The following is a 17,813-nucleotide window of genomic DNA, read 5'->3' on the forward strand; positions in this document are numbered from 1 at the left end:
AGTGAAATTAGGGAGCACTTCAACACACAAAGGGTAGTGGAAATCTGGAACTCTCTCCCCCAAAGGGCTGTGGATGCTGGGTCAAGACTGAGATCGATAGATTTTTTTAATGTAAGAGCATCAAGGGATTTGGGGATAAAGCGAGTAAATGGAGTTAAGGTTCAGATCAGCCATGATCCAACAGAATGGTGCAACAGGCTTGAGGGGCTGAATGGCCTACTCCTGTTCCTATGAATGTAACTTCCTATGACTACAGTGTTCCCAATCCTGCTTCAGCTGCAATCAGTTAACTTAGTACAGTTCTGTATGGATCAGCAAGCTATTGGGGGAGTTCGGTAGGGATCTATATGTAAACCATCTCAACCGCTCAATCAGATTAACTAGTGCAAGCAGTTGTCAGTTCATTCAAGTACATCTGAAGTGTCCTCCATCTTGATCAGGTGTTAGCCGTGGCTCAGTGGGCAGCACCCTCGCCTCTGAATCAAAAGGTTGTGGGTTCAAATCCCACTCCAGAGACTTGAGCACAAAAACCTAGGCTGACACTCCCAGTGCAGTGCTGAGGGAGCGCTGCACTGTCGGAGGTGCCGTCTTTCGGATGAGACGTTAACCCGAGGCCCCGTCTGCTCTCTCAGGTGGACGTAAAAGATCCCAGGGCACTATTTCAAAGAAGAGCAGGGGAGTTCTCCCCGGTGTCCTGGGGCCAATATTTATCCCTCAATCAACATCACTGAAACAGATTATCAGGTGATTATCACATTGCTGTTTGTGGGAGCTTGCTGTGCGCTAATTGGCTGCTGTGTTTCCTACATTACAACAGTGACTACACGTCAAGAAGTACTTCAATGGCTGTAAAATGCTTTGGGACGTCCAGTGGTCGTGAAAAGCGCTATATAAATGCAAGTCTTTCTTTCTTTAACATCTTGCATTTATAAACACCTATAACTTAGCAAAATGTCCCAAAGTAACTTCACAGTGAGGGGTCAGAACTGGAGCAGGAGGGAAATTAAAGGAGGTGGCTGAAAGGCATCTTTTGAAGGTGGGGAGGGATGCTGCAAGACAGATGAGTTTCAGAGAGTGGAGGCTGAGGGCCTGTCAACCAATGGTAGAGCGGACGGAGAGGAGAAACACACAGTTGACCAGAGTAGGAAGAGAGAAGGATGCAGTTGGGCTTTAGGGCTGGAAGAGTTTGCCACAGTCAGGAGGAGTGAAGCTAAGCAGGGATCTGTAGAGGAGGATTTTGAAAATGCACTGAGGGGAACAAAGCCAACAGAGGTCAGCAAGTCCAATGAGTGGGACCTTGTTTGGGATTGGATAGGAGCCATTAAAACAAGACCTGGTCTGCCTGTCCCAGTGGTGCAGGAGAACATTAAAGATCCCAATATTTATCCCTCAACCAACATCACTAAAACAGATTATCTGGTCATCATCACATTGCTGTTTGTAGGAACTTGCTATGCGCAATTTGGCTGCCACATTTCCTACACTTCAAAAGTACTTTATTGGCTGTAAAGTGCTTTGGGATGTCCATAGGCTGTGAAAGGCGCTGTATAGAACTATTTGACGCCGAGTGTTCTCACACACCAACACATGTCTCCCAACCAACACCACCAAAAACAGATTAACTGGTTATTTATTTAATTGTTGTTGGCGTAAATTAGCCGTGCACAAAATGGCTGCCACGGTTACCAACATAACAAAAGTAACTTGTACAATGCAATTCATTCCATATGTAACACCGAGACCTGGCAGGGATGTGATAAGGCAAAAAAAAGTGCTTTTCTTAAATAAGTGCAACATATGCATACACACAGAGTTGGGTGTGTGACTGGTGTGCAATATGCTTGGATGGCTTTCGATTACATACTGTATACAAGTGCATAACTATATACGGTCCACCAGCATTATAACGTATAGAAGCACATCATCTACCCAAAGAGCGGTAGGAATGTGGAACTCGCTAGCACATGGAGTAGTTGAGGCAAATTGAATAGCTGCATTTAAGCGGAAGCTAGATAAGGGCATGAGAAAGGAATAGAAGGATATGTTGATAGGGCGAGATGAAGTAACCTTTACCACCTAGAAGGACAAGGGCAGCAGGCGTGTGAGAACACCACCACCTCCAAGTTCCCCTCCAAGTCACACACCAACCTTACTTGGAAGTATATCGCCGTTCCTTCGTCGTTGCTGGGTCAAAATCCTGGAACTACCTCCCTAACAGCATTGTGGGAGTACCTTCACCACACGGACTGCAGCAGTTTAAGGCGGCGGCTCACCACCACCTTCTCAAGGGCAATTAGGGATGGGCAATAAACACTGGCCTTGCCAGTGACGCCCACATCCCAAGAATGAATATAAAAAGAAGTTGGGAGAAGGCTCATGTGGAGCACAAACACCGGCATAGATCAGTTGGGCCGAATGTGCTGTAAATTCTGTGTAACCTATCCATGTTTCATGTCTGATCTGTAACACCTGGCTGAAAATAGCTGCTGGTCTGGAGGAGCTGTTGAACGAAGCTGTTGATTTAACATTTATCAGCTGCTAATTGGGTTTCATGCACAGCAGCAGGCCTGTGACTCAATTTAAAACCGTTCTGGACTGTGCAATTAGTCACTTGAAATGTTCAATGTCCTCAATTGCACCATTTCACTTCCAAGTCAGCGGCCCCTTTACAGAAGGGGTGAATCTCCGAGTCACGCTGCCCACGTTTAGACGCAATAAAAACCTGCACTAAAGTTGCGCCAGCTCCAAGTTTAACGGCTATTCTGTTCACATAGCAGTTCTTCAACCTAGTGGCTAAAGGCGCCACAGAATGCAACACCGAGCTAAGCAAACCAGAGAGGTCCCACACGCGATCGCTGGTCCGCACGGAGTTGGCTGATCTCAGTAGAGAAACTTTTTAGTGCACTACAATAGGCTTCTGTACCCTCCAGATAGGGAGAGGAAAGATCAGCTAATGGCCCTACTCCTGATTAACACAGTCACCCCTCCCTTCTGGACTGCAGCACACATGTAAACGCGTGCATTTCGAAGAAGAGCGGCGGAGTTATCCCCAGTTTCCTGGCCAAAATTCATCCCTCAACCAACATCACTAAAAAAAACAGATGATCTGGTCATTATCACATTGCTGTTTGTGGGAGCTTGCTGTGTGAAAATTGGTTGCCGCGTTTCCCACATTACAACTGTGACTACGCTTCAATTAGTACTTCATTGGCTGTAAAGTGCTTTGGGGTGTCCGGTGGTTGTGAAAGGCGCTATAGAAATGCAAGTTCTTTCTATTTTCTTTTCACATCGGCTGAAAGCAGGATCAGGCTCAGCCGTGATGCCCTTTTGGTTGAATAGCCTGCCAATGCTCATTAAATGGGAACAACGCATGTTGGGTCACGTGCTGGAGATATCAGACGGCAGCCAATGCCTGTGAAACCCAACCCCAGCGAGAGTCAGTGTCCTTCAAGGGACGAGAGGAAACAATTTGAAAATGTAAATAGTACGAGGACCAAAGATACTGGAAGTGGCAATTCCTTACACGTTAAAAAATAAAATCCTGATACAGATGCTTTTCCTTCATCTTGTGCTTGCTAATTCTAGAGCAATTTCAGACCAACAAAATGTATAATTTTTCAGCTTCAGTTACAGATGTTTGGGTATCGACGATCTGGCCGGTCACATAATCACATTCGGCATGTGTCATACCAACACCGTTATACTGCAAAGAGCACTGCCCCAATCTTTAAAATACTGTTGTGGTGGGCCCCACCTAACATGTACTCCACATCCCCCAACATGCACTCCTGAACAAATGCAACAGATCCGTGCTAATGTACTGTAACTCACAGTTGAACTTCGGTTAGTGGTTTGTATTACGTTCTTCGCAATCTGCAAGGTTTACGGTGTATACAAGTACAAATAATATGATCCACAGGCACTGGTTGCCCTTCGTCACCTCACCAACTGGTGCCAATCAGGAGCAGAAACCATAGATGGATAGACCCATCCTTAACCCAGGGAACATGCATCAAGATACCACTGCTGTCACCATACAGCTAACTCAGCACATTGCAGGAACCTAGTATTCTCTAATGTGTGCATTCTCAGTCAAAATGGCAGAAGAGGCACTAGAAATAACCTCAGAACGCTGGTCCCACTCCTAATCTCTATCCAGTGACCCCCCCTACAGGAATAGATGTGTGGACGTTAAATCATGTGATAATCTCCATGGTAGATCATCTTTCCCCCGACTCAATCCCAGTCCCTGGTGGTGCCTAACCTCGGCGCCCTGTTCAACCCAAAGTTGAGCTTCAAACCCCATAAGACCGAGACCTCTTGCTTCCACCTCCGCCACAACGCTGACCTAAGCCCCTGCCCAGTATCTACCGCCACTGAAATCCCTACAGCCCGTTCATTACCTCCAGACCAACCTCTTGAATGTCTTCCTCAATAACCTCCTGAATGTCTTCCTCAATAACCTCCTGAGCTTTACCTTAAACAAATTCCAACTTGTCCAAAACTCTTGTCGCCCTCATTCTATATCACACCGAGGCCGGCTCACTCTTTGCAGGCCTCTACTCGCTCCGTCTCCCATAGGAACAGGAGGAGGCCATTCAGCCCTTCGCGTCTGCTCCGCCATTCCATTAAAGCATGGCTGATCTGTACCTCAACCCCATTTAGCTGCCTTTGAACCATACCCCTCGATACCCTTACCTAACAAAAATCTACTGATCCCAGTCTTGAAAGTGCAATTGAACGCCAGCAGTCACAGCCTTTTGGAGGAGTGCGTTCCAGATTTCTACCACCCTTTAGGTGAAGCATTTGGTGCCTGATTTCACTCCCAATGTACCAAATTCAATAATCCTTGTCCTCGTTTACAAATCCCATCATGGCCTTGTCCCACACTACCTCTACAACCTCCTGTGCCCGAGCCCATGCCATACAGGCCTCCAACTCTGGCTCCCTTTACACATTCAATTCAAATCGCTTTATTGGCATGACAAGGTACATCTTATGTTGCCAAAGCATCGAAAAACATTTATGGTTGAACACATAAACACAGATCTATCCATACAGTGTATAAACAGATATATCCCTGAGTGTATAAATATACATTCATATAATTTGTATATACTCTTTTCTTATATTTAGTGGTTGTCCCTCTGTTTATGGCAAGTTGTAACATAGTGTGCCGCTAAGGTTACACAATTTCTCTCTTCCCCTAGTAGGTATGGGAGTTTTTGGTCGTCATTCAAATTTCTGAATTCCGGGCATATTTTTGTGAATTTTGGGTAGAAATTCTCCCTTATGCCCTGATATTTTCCACAAGCTGTGAGGAAGTGCATCTCTGTCTCCACCACTCCCTGACTGCAGTGAGAGCATATCCTGTCCTCTCTTGGTAGCCGGGTCTGTCTGTGTCTACCTTTTTCGATGGCCAGGCTATGTTCACTAAGTCTGTACATTGTCAAGGTTTTTCTCAGTTTGCTATCCTTTACCATGGTCAGGTAATCAGCCATGTTGTATTGTCTGTTTAGGGCCAAGTAGCAATTTTAGCTACCCACAGCTTTTAGCCATCTCAATTTCTGGAACCCCCTCCTTAAATGTCTCCCCCTTGCCACTTCCCTCCCCACCTTTGAAAGCCTCCTCAGAGCCTGGTTTTGGCCAACCCTCCTACGTCTTGTACTACTGATTGATCTAATCACAAAGCGCCTTGAAGTATTTTATGTTTAAGGCGCCACAGGTTTTATGTATTCCACGGCCCCTCAAACACAATATCTAAGCTCACGCATGAACAATGGGCTCTTGGTTGGGATAACAAGAGAAAAGAGCACAAAACTTGCAAGGAAAACCGACCATCCAACTTTAAGACAGACAGTAGAAAAGTTTCAACATTCAGTGGTACACGCAAGTTTCCAAAGCCACTCTGCAAAGGAGCAATCCAGGAATCCTAAAAATAATCCATGAAGTCTGTCAAAAAAGGACACCCGAGGCCAGCCGCCTGCAGACAGGTGGGTCCTCACTCAAAGCCTGGGATTTAGTTTCAACATCCCTTAATCAAAAGGAAATGGGGAAGGGAGGAAAAAACACTTGTAATGTCTGTTTTAAAAAAAAAAATCACAAACAACATATAAAAGCTGCATCTCTCTGCCATCCTTCAAATCTAGGTCAACATCAGAACTCAATTTTTCCAAAGCTCAATCAGAAAATATGTCAAGTGTTATATAACAGTGCACACAAACTATACAAGGTCATATACAAAACATACACTGTCATTCACAACTAATCAATATTCAATAAAGAAATAATTCAACAGTGTGTTGTGTAACTAAAAGCAGAAAGACTACATCTATAGAACAGTTTTCACAACCTCAGGTTGTCCCAAAGCGCTTCACAGCCAATGAAGGACGTTTGAAGTGGAGTCACTGTTGTAATGTGGGAAACATGGCAGCCCAACAGGCACAGCAAGCTCCCACAAACAGCAATGTGATAATGACCAGATAATCTGTTTTTTTTTTTAAAGCGATGGTAGTTGAAGAATCAATATTGGCCAGGACACCAGGGATAACTCCCCTGCTCTTCTTCAAAATAGTGCCATGGGATCATTTACATCCACCCGAGAAGGCAGATCGGGGCCTCGGTTTAACGTTTCATCCGAAAAACGGCACCTCTGACAGCGCAGCGTTCAATGAGGAAATATCTCAATAGTGTGTTATTACAACATAAAATAGACATTATACAAAAAGTACACAATGCAATTCAGGACTTTTCATTGCTTTATAAGAATCAAATTGAATTCGATGCAACAACTTGTATTTATATAGCACCTTTAATGAAGTAAAATGTTCCAAGCAATGTTCCCTGTAATAACAGCAGAAAATGCTGGAAAAACTCAGCAGGCCAGGCAACCTCCGTGGAGAGAGAAAGAGAGTCAACGTTTCAGGTCGAAACCCTTCGTCAGGACTCACATTCCCTGTAAGCTGTGCGGTCGCGCGCGGACAGCTTTTCGACAGGAAAAACCGCGCTTGCGCTGTATTTTGAATGGGCTGCGCGCCCCGAAAGAAAAATTACAGGGAAAGTTAGCGCTTGGTGGGAGCGTTAACAGACAGAATTGGACAGCAGAGCCAGAGGCTCGGTCAAAGCAGTAGGGTTTTAAGGAGCGTCTTAAAGGACGAGAGAGAGAGCGCGAGGTGGAGAGCTTTAGAGGCAGGGAACGCCAGAGCTTTGGGACCAGACATCTTCAGGCACAACCGCCAATGGTGAAGCAATTAAAATCAGGGATGCACAAGAGGCCAGAATTGGAGCGTGGCGATATAATATAAACAACAAATGCACTTTATAAAAATGTCCCTTATTATGGGTTGGGTACAATACTGGGCTGAGTTTGGAGGGAACAGGAGGCAGAGAAATCTTACAATGCCAACACACTGTCAAAAGTAAACACAAGCTGCCCTGCTGCAAGATCACAGCCTCACAACCAGAGCAGAAAATAAACAACCAGCAATTCCAGCATTCAATGGATTTATAAAACACACACACTAAAATAACAACTCTCCCCTTCCTCTCCTCCTCCACCGGTGTAAACAGCCTCTGCCCTGGGGAGCAGCCGCCCAGCCAGCACTGGGCCCGAGGCCTGCGTCTCGCCTGGCGGGGAGGCCGGGGAAGCGGCGCCTCAGCCCGGCCCCGGGGATGGGCAGCTCAGGCGCCCGGGCTGACTGTCCAAAAAAACAAAGCCGAATGATTGAGGGCGGCTTTAAATCAATAGTGGAGGTGGAGAAGGAAGGTTTCTGTTTGCTGAGGGGTTTGTTTTTCAATTACCTTCTGCGAGTGCTGCTGCAGAACATTTTGTTCCACCGTCATGGCCGGTCCGCGAGAGGAGCTGTGGGGGAGGGGCGGGGCTGGGGGTGGGGCTGAGAGAGGGGCGGGGCTCTGGGGAGGGGGAGGGGCTTTGGGGAAATGGGGAGGTGCTCTGGGGATGGGGAGGGGCTGTGGGGAAATGGGAAGGGGCTGTGGGGAGGGGGAGGGGCTGTGGGGAAATGGGGAGGGGCTCTGGGGATGGGGAGGGGCTGTGGGGAAATGGGGAAGGGCTCTGGGGATGGGGCAGGGCTGCGGGGAAATGGAGAGGGGCTGTGGGGATGGGGAGGGGCTGTGGGGAAATGGGGAGGGGCTCTGGGGATGGGGAGGGGCAGATGGGGCTGTGAGTAGGGGGACAGTGAGCGAGGGGGGCTGTGGGGAGTGGGAGGGGCTGTGGGGAAATGGGGAGGGGCTCTGGGGATGGGGCAGGGCTGTGGGGAAATGGGGAGGGGCTGTGGGGATGTTGAGGGGCTGTGGGGAAATGGGGAGGGGCTCTGGGGATGGGGCGGGGCTGTGGGGAAATGGGGAGGGGCTCTGGGGATGGGGAGGGGCTCTGGGGAAATGGGGAGGGGCTCGGGATGGGAGGGGCTCTGGGGAAATGGGGAGGGGCTCTGGGGATGGGAGGGGCTCTGGGGAAATGGGGAGGGGCTCTGGGGATGGGAGGGGCTCTGGGGAAATGGGGAGGGGCTCTGGGGATGAGGAGGGGCTCTGGGGTTGGGGCGGGGCTCTGGGGAAATGGGGAGGGGCTCTGGGGATGGGGAGGGGCAGATGGGGCTGTGAGTAGGGGGGCAGTGAGCGAGGGGGGCTGTGGGGAGTGGGAGGGGCTGTGAGGGAGGACAGGGGCTGTGGGAAGGGCTGTGAGTAGGGGGGCAGTATAGGAGGAGGAAGGGCTGTGAGCGAGGGGGAGGGGCTGTGAGTGACGGGGAGGGGCTATGGTGGAGGGGGAGGAACTGTGGGGGGGAAGTGCTGTGGGGGAGGGGAGGGGCTGTGGGGGAAGGGGAGGGGAGAGGCTATGGGGGAGTGGGAGGAGCTGTGGAGAAGGGGAGGTGTGGGACATTGAGGGAGGGGGAATTGTATACTTCTTTGCAGCAGATCGAGAAGGTGGCTCAGCACCAGCTTCTCAAGGGCAATTAGTGATGGGCAATAAATGCTGGCCTTGCCAGCGATGCCCACATCCCATGAACGATAAAAAAAAACTTGCATTTAATTCTTTGCAGCAGTTTGGTACAACTGAGTGGCTTGCTCGGCCATTTCAGTGGGCAGCTGAGAGTCAACCACATTGCTGTGGGTCTGGAATCACATATAGGCCAGACCGGGTAAGATTTCCTTCCCTGAAGGACATTAGTGAACCAGATGGGTTTTTACGATAATCAATAAGTTTCATGATCACCATTGCTGATACTAGCTTTTTATTCCCCAGCTATCATGGTGGGATTTAAACTCATGTTTCTGGATCATTAGTCCAGGCTTCTGTATTACTAGTCCAGTAACAGAACCACTATGCTACCAGCCCCTTCCTATCTTTGTAACCTCCTCCAGCCCCACAACCCCCCGAGATATCTGCACTCCTCTAATTCTGCCCTCTTGAGGATCCCTGATTATAATCGCTCAACCTTTGGTGGCCGTGCCTTCTGTTGCCTCGGCCCTAAGCGCTGGAATTCCCGCCCTAAACCTGTCCGCCTCATTACCTCTAGAGGCAGGAACCCTAACCACATTTAACAAGTACGTGGATGTGCACTTGGGATGCTCTAACCTGCAGGGCTACGGACCAAGAGCTGGGAAGTGGGATTAGGCTGGATAGCTCTTTGTTGGCCGGCGCGGACACAATGGGTCAAAATGGCCTGCTTCCTTGCTGTAACTTTCTATGACTCTATGACCTCCTTTAAGACGCTTCTTAAAACCTACCTCTTTGACCAAGCTTTTGGTCACCTGCCCTAATTTATCCTTAATAACAACAGAAAATGCTGGAAAAACTCAGCAAGTCAGGCAACATCCGTGGAGAGAAATTTGAGTTGACGTTTCGGGTTTGACCCTTCTTCTTTGAAGAAGGGTCAACCCGAAACGTCAACTCAAATTTCTCTCCACGGATGTTGCCTGACTTGCTGAGTTTTTCCAGCATTTTCTGTTGTTATTTCGGATTTCCAACATCTGCAGTATTTTGCTATCGTACTAATTTATCCTTACGTGGCTCGGTGTCAAATTTTTTGTCTTAAAAAATACACCTGTGCAGCACCTTGGGACGTTTTACTATGTTAAAGGCGCTATATAAATACAAGTTGTTGTTGTTGTTGTTGTTGTAATAGTATATTGTTCAAGCTTTTAACAACTTTTACAACCCATCTTAATTTCATTGAGAGATAGTTTCAGGAAATCTGGCGCAGTGCTCAAATGCACAATGATTCCAATCCCGACAATACATCACCTGTAATTGTACATTAAGACAGCAGGTGTAATTGGTGGATTTTAATTTTTTATTTTCTATTTCCCTGTTATATTTTAAAAAGCATGATCTTTATTTTCTAATTAGGAATTTAACAACATAAATAAAGATTTAAAACTAGTTTATTAACTTAATTTCTCGAGAAAAGAAGAAAGGAAGGAATTGCATTTCTATAGCATCTTCAACGACCTCAGGACGTCCCAAAGTGCTTTACAGCCAATCCAATTCCTTCCTTCCTTCTTTTCTCGAGAAATTAAGTGACATGAATCTTGCCATTCATGTGAAAATGACTTATGTAATATTACTGGGCGGCCTGCTGGTGGCGCTGTCCAGGGAGAGTATAAATACTCGGGCATGGGCCCAGCTTGTGCAGGACATTCTTTAACAGGAACTAGTGAAGGACACAACTGGATCTCCATGTTGAAAAACAGTTGATTAAAGCCTTGTTTAATACACAGACCAAGTGCCTAGTAGTTTTCTTACGCCATTAATTTAATCCAATAATTTTGAAGTGTAGTCACTGTTCCAACATAGGGAATTGCAGCAGCCAATTTTTGCACAGCAAGGTCCCACAAACGGCAATGTGATAATGACTAGATAATCTGTTTTTTTTAAGCCATGTTGGTTGAGGGATAAGTATTGGCCCAGGACACCGGGGAGAACTCCCCCTGCTCTTCTTCAAAATACATCCACCCGAGAGGGCAGGCGGGGCCTCGGTTTAACATCTCATCCGATAGACGTCACCTCCGACAGTGCAGCACTCCCTCAGCACCGCACTGGGAGTGTCAGCCTGGATAACGTGCTCAAGTCCCCGGAAGTGGGGCTTGAACTCCAAACCTTCTGACTCAGAGTTGATAGTGCAAGGCTGACATTCTAAACAATCGGTGTTTAGAATCAGTATTCTGTTTAACATATATAAAAATTATTAAAGCTGGGGTGTCTGCCCATATTCAATAGTTGTAAAAATAAGTACAGAAAGTAAAATATTTTTTCTAAAAGTATAAAAGTTAATTTTCATTGAATATATACACGTTGGGATGTACAGGTGGAGGAAATCATTGTGGAGGGAAAGGCGAAACCATAAAGGATTTGTAAAGCAAGATAAGTCAATATATTCAGGAACACGGAGCTATCGGACTTTGAATATTTTCCTAATAAATTAGCAGTTTTCAATTCATTAAAAAAATTCTAATCTCCGTTCTCTGCTCTTAATTTCACCTCTTACGTTGAGATAATATTCTGACTGAAGTCATGGACACGCATGAAAACACTCCTATCTCCTCGTTCCTCCGCTGTGCTCAGACTACACGAGCTCTATTGTGTGTCGCTCTGCCACCTGCAGCAGTCCCTCTGCAATTTCACTGTGCGCGTTGTCCAGCGAATTAATGAAATTCTAACTGGTCCCGCCGTGGTGGGGAAAGAGGTGACTGTGGATCGGTCTTCCGTTTTATACCCGCCCCACCCCACCCCAAAGTCAACGGAAAAGATAATCGAGCAGGGTATAAAACGGGCAGCCGACCCGCTGGCCTTCCGCCCAGCAGAAACATTGAATCGACACCAATGTCCTTCAGTCTCCAAGGGTAACTCACCATAAATGCAACTTGTTGTTGCTGTGGTGGTGCCATGTGGGGGTGGGACCCTTCATCTGTTGCCCTACATTCCATACGATTACGAGGACAGGTCGCACAGACTAGACTTGTATCCCCTCGAGTATAGAAGATTAAGGGGTGATCTAATTGAGGTATTTAAGATGATTAAAGGATTTGAGAGGGTAAATAGGAGAGAAACTATTTCCTCTGGTGGGGAGGGGGAGGCCAGGACAAGGGGGGCATAACCTTAAAATTAGAGCCAGGCCGTTCAGGGGGGTGATGTCACAAAGTGTAGTGAGAATCTGGAACTCTCACCCCCAAAAAGCTGTTGAGGCTGGGGGTCAATTGAAAATGTCAAAATGGAGATTGATAAATTTTTGTTAGGCAAAGGATGTTAAGGGTTATGGAATCAAATGGAGTTCAGCTACAGATCAGCCATGATCTAATTTAATGGCGGAACAGGCTCAAGGGGCTGAGTGGCCTCCTCCTGTTCCTTTCAGGCCTAATCTGGCATACACCATATGACCCAGAGGCACTGCGGCAACAAATTAAGTTAAGCACGTGTGGGACAGACGTGTACCTGCCAATGCCCCACTGACAGGCCAGATGTACACTGACGTGGTCCCCTCCCATAATGTCCGACTGGACAGAATGGCTCTCTGTCTCTAATTTACTCCCCACACTGATGTACGATAACGATATCAGGAGGTCAAGAGTAGCCTTAGCCTGTCAGGAGCTACAGGAGACGAGGGGAAAACCTGGGAATAAATAAAGCCAGCTCGCCTACCCATTCTCTTAACCAACGAATGCCATGTGATGAAGGGCGGGGAAGATGGAGTCTTAAAACAGATGGACGTAAAACAAGGGCAATTTATTTTTTGTTCCGAGTATTTTTTAATTCAAACTCGGCGAATCAGCTTGTAAGAAATAATCAGCTTGTAAGAAATAACATGGCCCCTTTAAGACACGGGGTAAGTATTTAGCTTTCAGTCTCTCCGCCTTTGCTTGTCCCTTCAGTCCGATTTGCACAAACACCGTCTTTCTGAGTTTTGGAGCATTTCTGAATGGATGATCCCAGTTTTTCAGCGAGCAGGAAGGGATTCAGGTGGCAGTACTAGAGAGAGAGATAGAGAGGAAGAGGTCGTTAGAGTTAGAGACTGTAGAAAAACAAAACCCTGGTTATAATGAACTCCGTTTTAAGGTGAGGGGTGTCAATACTGCTGGATGAAACACTCTCCTATTTTTTTGTCATCCACCACCATCATCAAGCACTTCCTGGATCAACGCTAAAGTTGTGGCTTAAAGCTCCTGCTACGCTGCTCCAACAATATGCCCGAGCCCCAATCCCTGGATGGGCATCGCTCACCAACCACCATTAATTCAGTTTCAGTGTACTCTTCTGGTTAAAACAATAAAACTGTAACTTAACTTAAAACATTAAAAGAACCTTAACAACTTAAAATTGTATTCCCGGGCGTGATGATGCACTCCAGTCCCTGCGGTGCCCACCGGTCGCGGAAGGCCTCGAGCGCGCTGGCGGACACTGCTTGCTCCATCGCCAGGGCCACCCGGGCGCGAACGTGGCCGCAGAAGAGAGGCGGGCAGTCGGGCCGAACGACCCCCTCGACCGCCCGCTGCCTGGACCAGTTAATGGCCACTTTGGCCAGGTCTCAGTTTCAGTGTACTCTTTTAATTTGGGTACGTAAACAAATTATCTGTAAATTAACAAAAACTTCAAATGAAACTTAAACAAATCAAATTAAAATTTAGTTGTCCGAATTTATAATGCACTCCAGTCCCCGCGGCGCCCAACGGTCGCGGAAAAACTCAAGCGTGCCGTCGGACACCGCGTGCTCCATCTCCAGGGCCACCCGGGCGTGAACATGGCCGCGGAAGAGAGGCGGGCAGTCGGGCCGAACAACCCCCTCGACCGCCCGCTGCCTGGACCAGTTAATGGCCACTTTGGCCAGGTCTCAGTTTCAGTGTACTCTTCTGATTGGACCAAAAACAAATTGTCTGTAAATTAATCAAATTTTAAATAAACCTTAACAAATCAAATTAAAATTGTGTTGTCCGAATCGATGACGCACTCCAGTCCCAGCGGCGCCCACCGGTCGCGGAAGTACTCAAGCGTGCCGTCGGACACTGCGTGCTCCATCTCCAGGGCCACCCGGGCGCGAACGTGGCCGCGGAAGAGAGGCAGGCAGTCGGGCCAAACGACCCCCTCGACCGCCCGCTGCCTGGACCAGTTAATGGCCACTTTGGCCAGGTCTCAGTTTCAGTGTAATGCTGAACTACAGCCAGATATGAGACTCAGAACTGGAGGAAATCATTCTGGTGGGAAAGGCAAAACCATGAAGGGGATTTGTAAAGGAAGACAAGCTCCTTGAAAACAATATATTCAGGAACAGTTCGCCATTAGTCTTTGAGTAAAGAAGGTTTTCCCCCATAAAAAATTAGCTGTTTCCAATACATTAAAAAAAAATTCAAATCTCAGTTCTCTGCTCCCTAGCATGAGTATCTCCTAGAACGGGATTGAATCCGTCTAAACTGATTGAAATAGCCTTGTACCTGACAAAGTGTATCCGAGCCTGGATAGAATCCAGATCCGAGAGGTTTCCAACAGTAGCTCAGTGTACGGAGAATTAGCAGCAAGAATTGGGACCAAGGAGCACAGGTATTGGGTTTGATCGGGTAGATAGAGAGAAACTAGTTCCTCGGGTGGGGGGAGTCCAGAACAAGGGGGCAGAACCTTAAAATTAGAGCCAGGCCGTTCAGGGGTGATGTCAGGAAGCACTTCTTCACACAAAGGGTGGTGGAAATCTGGAACTCTCTCCCCCAAAAAGCAGTTGAGGCTGGAGGGTCAATTGAAAATGACAAATCTGAGATTGATAGATTTTTGTTAGGTAAGGGTATTAAGGGTTACAGAACAAAGGTGGGTAGATGGAGTTAAGCTAAAGATCAGCTATGATCTAATTGAATCGCCCCACCATTGGCGGCCGTGCCTTCAGCTGCCTGGGCCCTAAGCTCTGGAATTCCCTCCCTAAACCTCTCTGCCTCTCTACCTCTCTCACTTCCTTTAAGATGCTCCTTAAAACCTACCTCTTTGGCCAAGCTTTTGGTCACCTGTCCTAATGTCTCCTTATGTGGCTCGGTGTCAAATTTTGTTTGATAATCGTTCCTGTGAAGCGCCTTGGGACATTTTACTACATTAAAGGCACTATATAAATACAAGTTGTTGTTGTTAATATTGCAAGAATTGAAAGAGAAAAGGCAATAAAAAGTTACAAAATCACCCTCCAGAAAAATCCTGAATTATGGCTCCAATAGTGTAATGCACTAGTGCTGAATGACTGTGAATTGGGTCTCGATTGCTTCATGATTGGATGGAGATTGACTGACCTTGCCAGTTTGTCAGATACAACAGCAGATGGTAGGAAAGATGCCTGGCTGAGGGGAACAGAAAGAAAACAGGATGAAGCTCCATTGCATTCTGCTCCCCTCATTCCACTGCACATTGACAGAGAGAGTAGAGAGGTCTACACCTGTCTTCTCCGTCACACTCTAGGGTGCATGACGAAGGGTATATTTTAATTCATTCTCGGGATGTGGGCGACGGTGGCAAGGCCAGCATTTATTGCCCATCCCCTAGTTGCCCTTGAGAAGGTGGTGGTGGGCATTCTTCTTGAACCGCTGCAGTCCGTGTGGTGAAGGTACTCCCACAGTGCTGTTAGGGATGGAGTTCCAGCGACGATGAAGGAATGTCGATGTATGTTCAAGATAGAATGGTGTGTGACATGGAGGGGAACATGGAGGTGGTGGTGTTCCCATGCGCCTGCTGCCCTTGTCCTTCTAGGTGGTAGAGGTCGCAGGCTTGGGAGGTGCTGCCAAAGAAGCCTTGGCGAGTTGCTGCAGTGCATCTTGTAGATGGTACACACTGCAGCCGCGGTGCGCCGGTGGTGGAGGGAGTGAATGTTTAGGTAACTTTAATGATTGAGTGTTCCTGATTGAAAAGTTTACATGACAGCAGCCCATATCTAGAATTTGAATGCAGAAATCAGTCAGCGCACCCAATCTGAAGGCCACACAATTTTTCCATAAACTAATGGATGGAAAATCACACAGACTGGAAATTGGGATGATTGGTATTTGTGTCTCCATTTTCAATATGCATTCCCATCACACAGGGTGCAATAAATCCAGAAACTAGCCTATAACACCCAAGAGTCCTGGACTGGTCAATTGGACCAGTGTCTGTCTACTTCCAGATTTTGTTTGTGTCCAGCCCAGACTAAATGAATCAAGGTCCCTTCCTATATTATATAGCTGAAAGTCTCCTAGGCTTTGTGATATTAGATAGTTGAAAAGCTCATATTCTATGTAATATCTTCTCCTTCTTAGGCAGTCCCTGGGAACCGAGGATGACTTGTTTCCACATTAAAACTGAGTTCTCAGGTGACTGATGAGTCCAATGCGGGACCTACAGTCTCTGTCACAGGTGGGGCAGACGGTGGTTGAAGGGGCGGGTGGGTGGGGTGCTTGGGTTGACGTGCACTCCTTGCACTGCCTGCGCTTGGCTTCCGCTTGCTCTCGGCGAAGAGACTCGAGGTGTTCGGCGCCTTCCCGGATGATTCTCGTCCACTTTGTGCGGTCTTGGGCCAGGGACTCCCAGGTGTCAGTGGGGATGTTACACTTTTTCAAGGAGGCTTTGAGGGTGTCCTTGAAGCGTTTCCTCTGTCCACCTGGGGCTCTCTTGCTGTGCCGGAGCTCCGAGTAAAGCGCTTGTTTTGGGAGTCTCGTATCAGGCATGCAGATGATGTGGTCCGTCCATCGGAGCTGATCGAGCGTGGTCAAAGCTTCGATGCTGGGGATGTTGGCCTGAGCAAGAACACAGATGTTAGTGCGCCTATCCTGCCAATGGATAGGTAATATAATATATTCTATGTAATATATTGGATAGCTGAAAGGCTCCTAATCTATGTAATATATTGGATAGCTGAAAGGCTCCTCTATCAAAATGAATCTGTGGAAACAATATTTCAGTGAGCGAGTGGTCAATCTATGGAACAGGCTCCCTAGGGAGACGGTGACAGCAGAGAGTATTCATTCAAATGCAAATCAGATAGATGTCGTTCAGAGAATAACATTGTGGGATAGAGTATATGAGTAATGTGAGACATGACATGTGATAAGTGTAGCATGCGCGGGAGGAGCACAGACCCGGAATCAGACCAGAGACCAGGTGGCTCAGTGATGCACTGGGGGATACCTCAACCCTCGAGACTACTTCCAGAAATGTGTGCAGTTATTTTTTTTTTGAATGGAACACTCTCTTTCTCGGCAGAGTATGCAGAGGTCCGGACTGAAAAGTATCCCCTTACCTGCCGAGGGCCATCTTTAAAAGGTGCCTCACACTCGGTGGTTTGAAAATCAAAATGAGAGGCAAAGCGGGAGGTCTTCAGGACCATGGCCAGCTCCCCATCAACCTCCACTGCTTCGTCCTTCTGCAAGGAAACAAATGAAAGAGACGGCTGAAAACGAGAACCAACGAGTAAAACTGAAAGATGGAGGACGAATTGGGGCTCCCTAACCCTGACTCTGTGACTTCCTCTTTCATAACCATCTCGTTTCACTTTATCCACGCCATTTAATATTCATAGCTCCAGTCCCACACCAATGTGGTTGTCTCTTAACTGCCCTCTGAAGTGACCTAGAAAGCTCACTCCGTTGTATTAAACCACTATTAATGGTTGAAGAATGCAGCCTCTCCATCCCCGCCCCCCCCCCCAAACCAGGGCAATTAGGGATGAGTAATAAATGCCTGTCTTGCCGGTAATGCCCACATCCTGAGAATGAATGAGAAAAGACTGTCCTCTCTGGAGTGGGGCTTGAAGGTTACAGGTTCAAGTCCCACTCCAGAGACTTAAACACAAAAATCCAGGCTGACA

At 47.4% G+C, this 17,813-nt stretch overlaps 2 protein-coding genes across 4 annotated transcripts in view; both read right to left on the reverse strand.

The window, feature by feature from the left end:
- LOC147107891 (ubiquitin carboxyl-terminal hydrolase 25-like) overlaps nt 1–7,876 on the reverse strand; it is a 179,380-nt gene extending 171,504 nt beyond the window's left edge. The window contains 1 exon segment of the mRNA XM_086007271.1: nt 7,801–7,876. Coding sequence (XP_085863397.1) covers nt 7,801–7,842 — 42 coding nt within the window. The 5' untranslated portion in view covers nt 7,843–7,876.
- A 4,841-nt stretch (nt 7,877–12,717) lies between these two features.
- LOC147107892 (arsenite methyltransferase) overlaps nt 12,718–17,813 on the reverse strand; it is a 76,492-nt gene continuing 71,396 nt past the window's right edge. For 2 of the 3 annotated variants that reach the window (XM_086007273.1, XM_086007272.1), the window contains 3 exons: nt 17,247–17,369; nt 16,350–16,743; nt 12,840–12,979 (listed from right to left, as the gene is read on the reverse strand). In XM_086007273.1, the coding sequence (XP_085863399.1) occupies nt 12,948–12,979; nt 16,350–16,743; nt 17,247–17,369 (549 nt within the window). In that variant the 3' untranslated portion in view covers nt 12,840–12,947. Of the gene's footprint in view, nt 12,980–16,349; nt 16,744–17,246; nt 17,370–17,813 lie in introns of all 3 variants that reach the window. The other variant, XM_086007274.1, reaches the window with a different exon arrangement.

This window comes from Somniosus microcephalus, chromosome 14 (assembly GCF_052327205.1).
Source record: "Somniosus microcephalus isolate GS21.2 chromosome 14, FLI_Smic_1.0, whole genome shotgun sequence".
Classification (NCBI taxonomy): domain Eukaryota; kingdom Metazoa; phylum Chordata; class Chondrichthyes; order Squaliformes; family Somniosidae; genus Somniosus; species Somniosus microcephalus.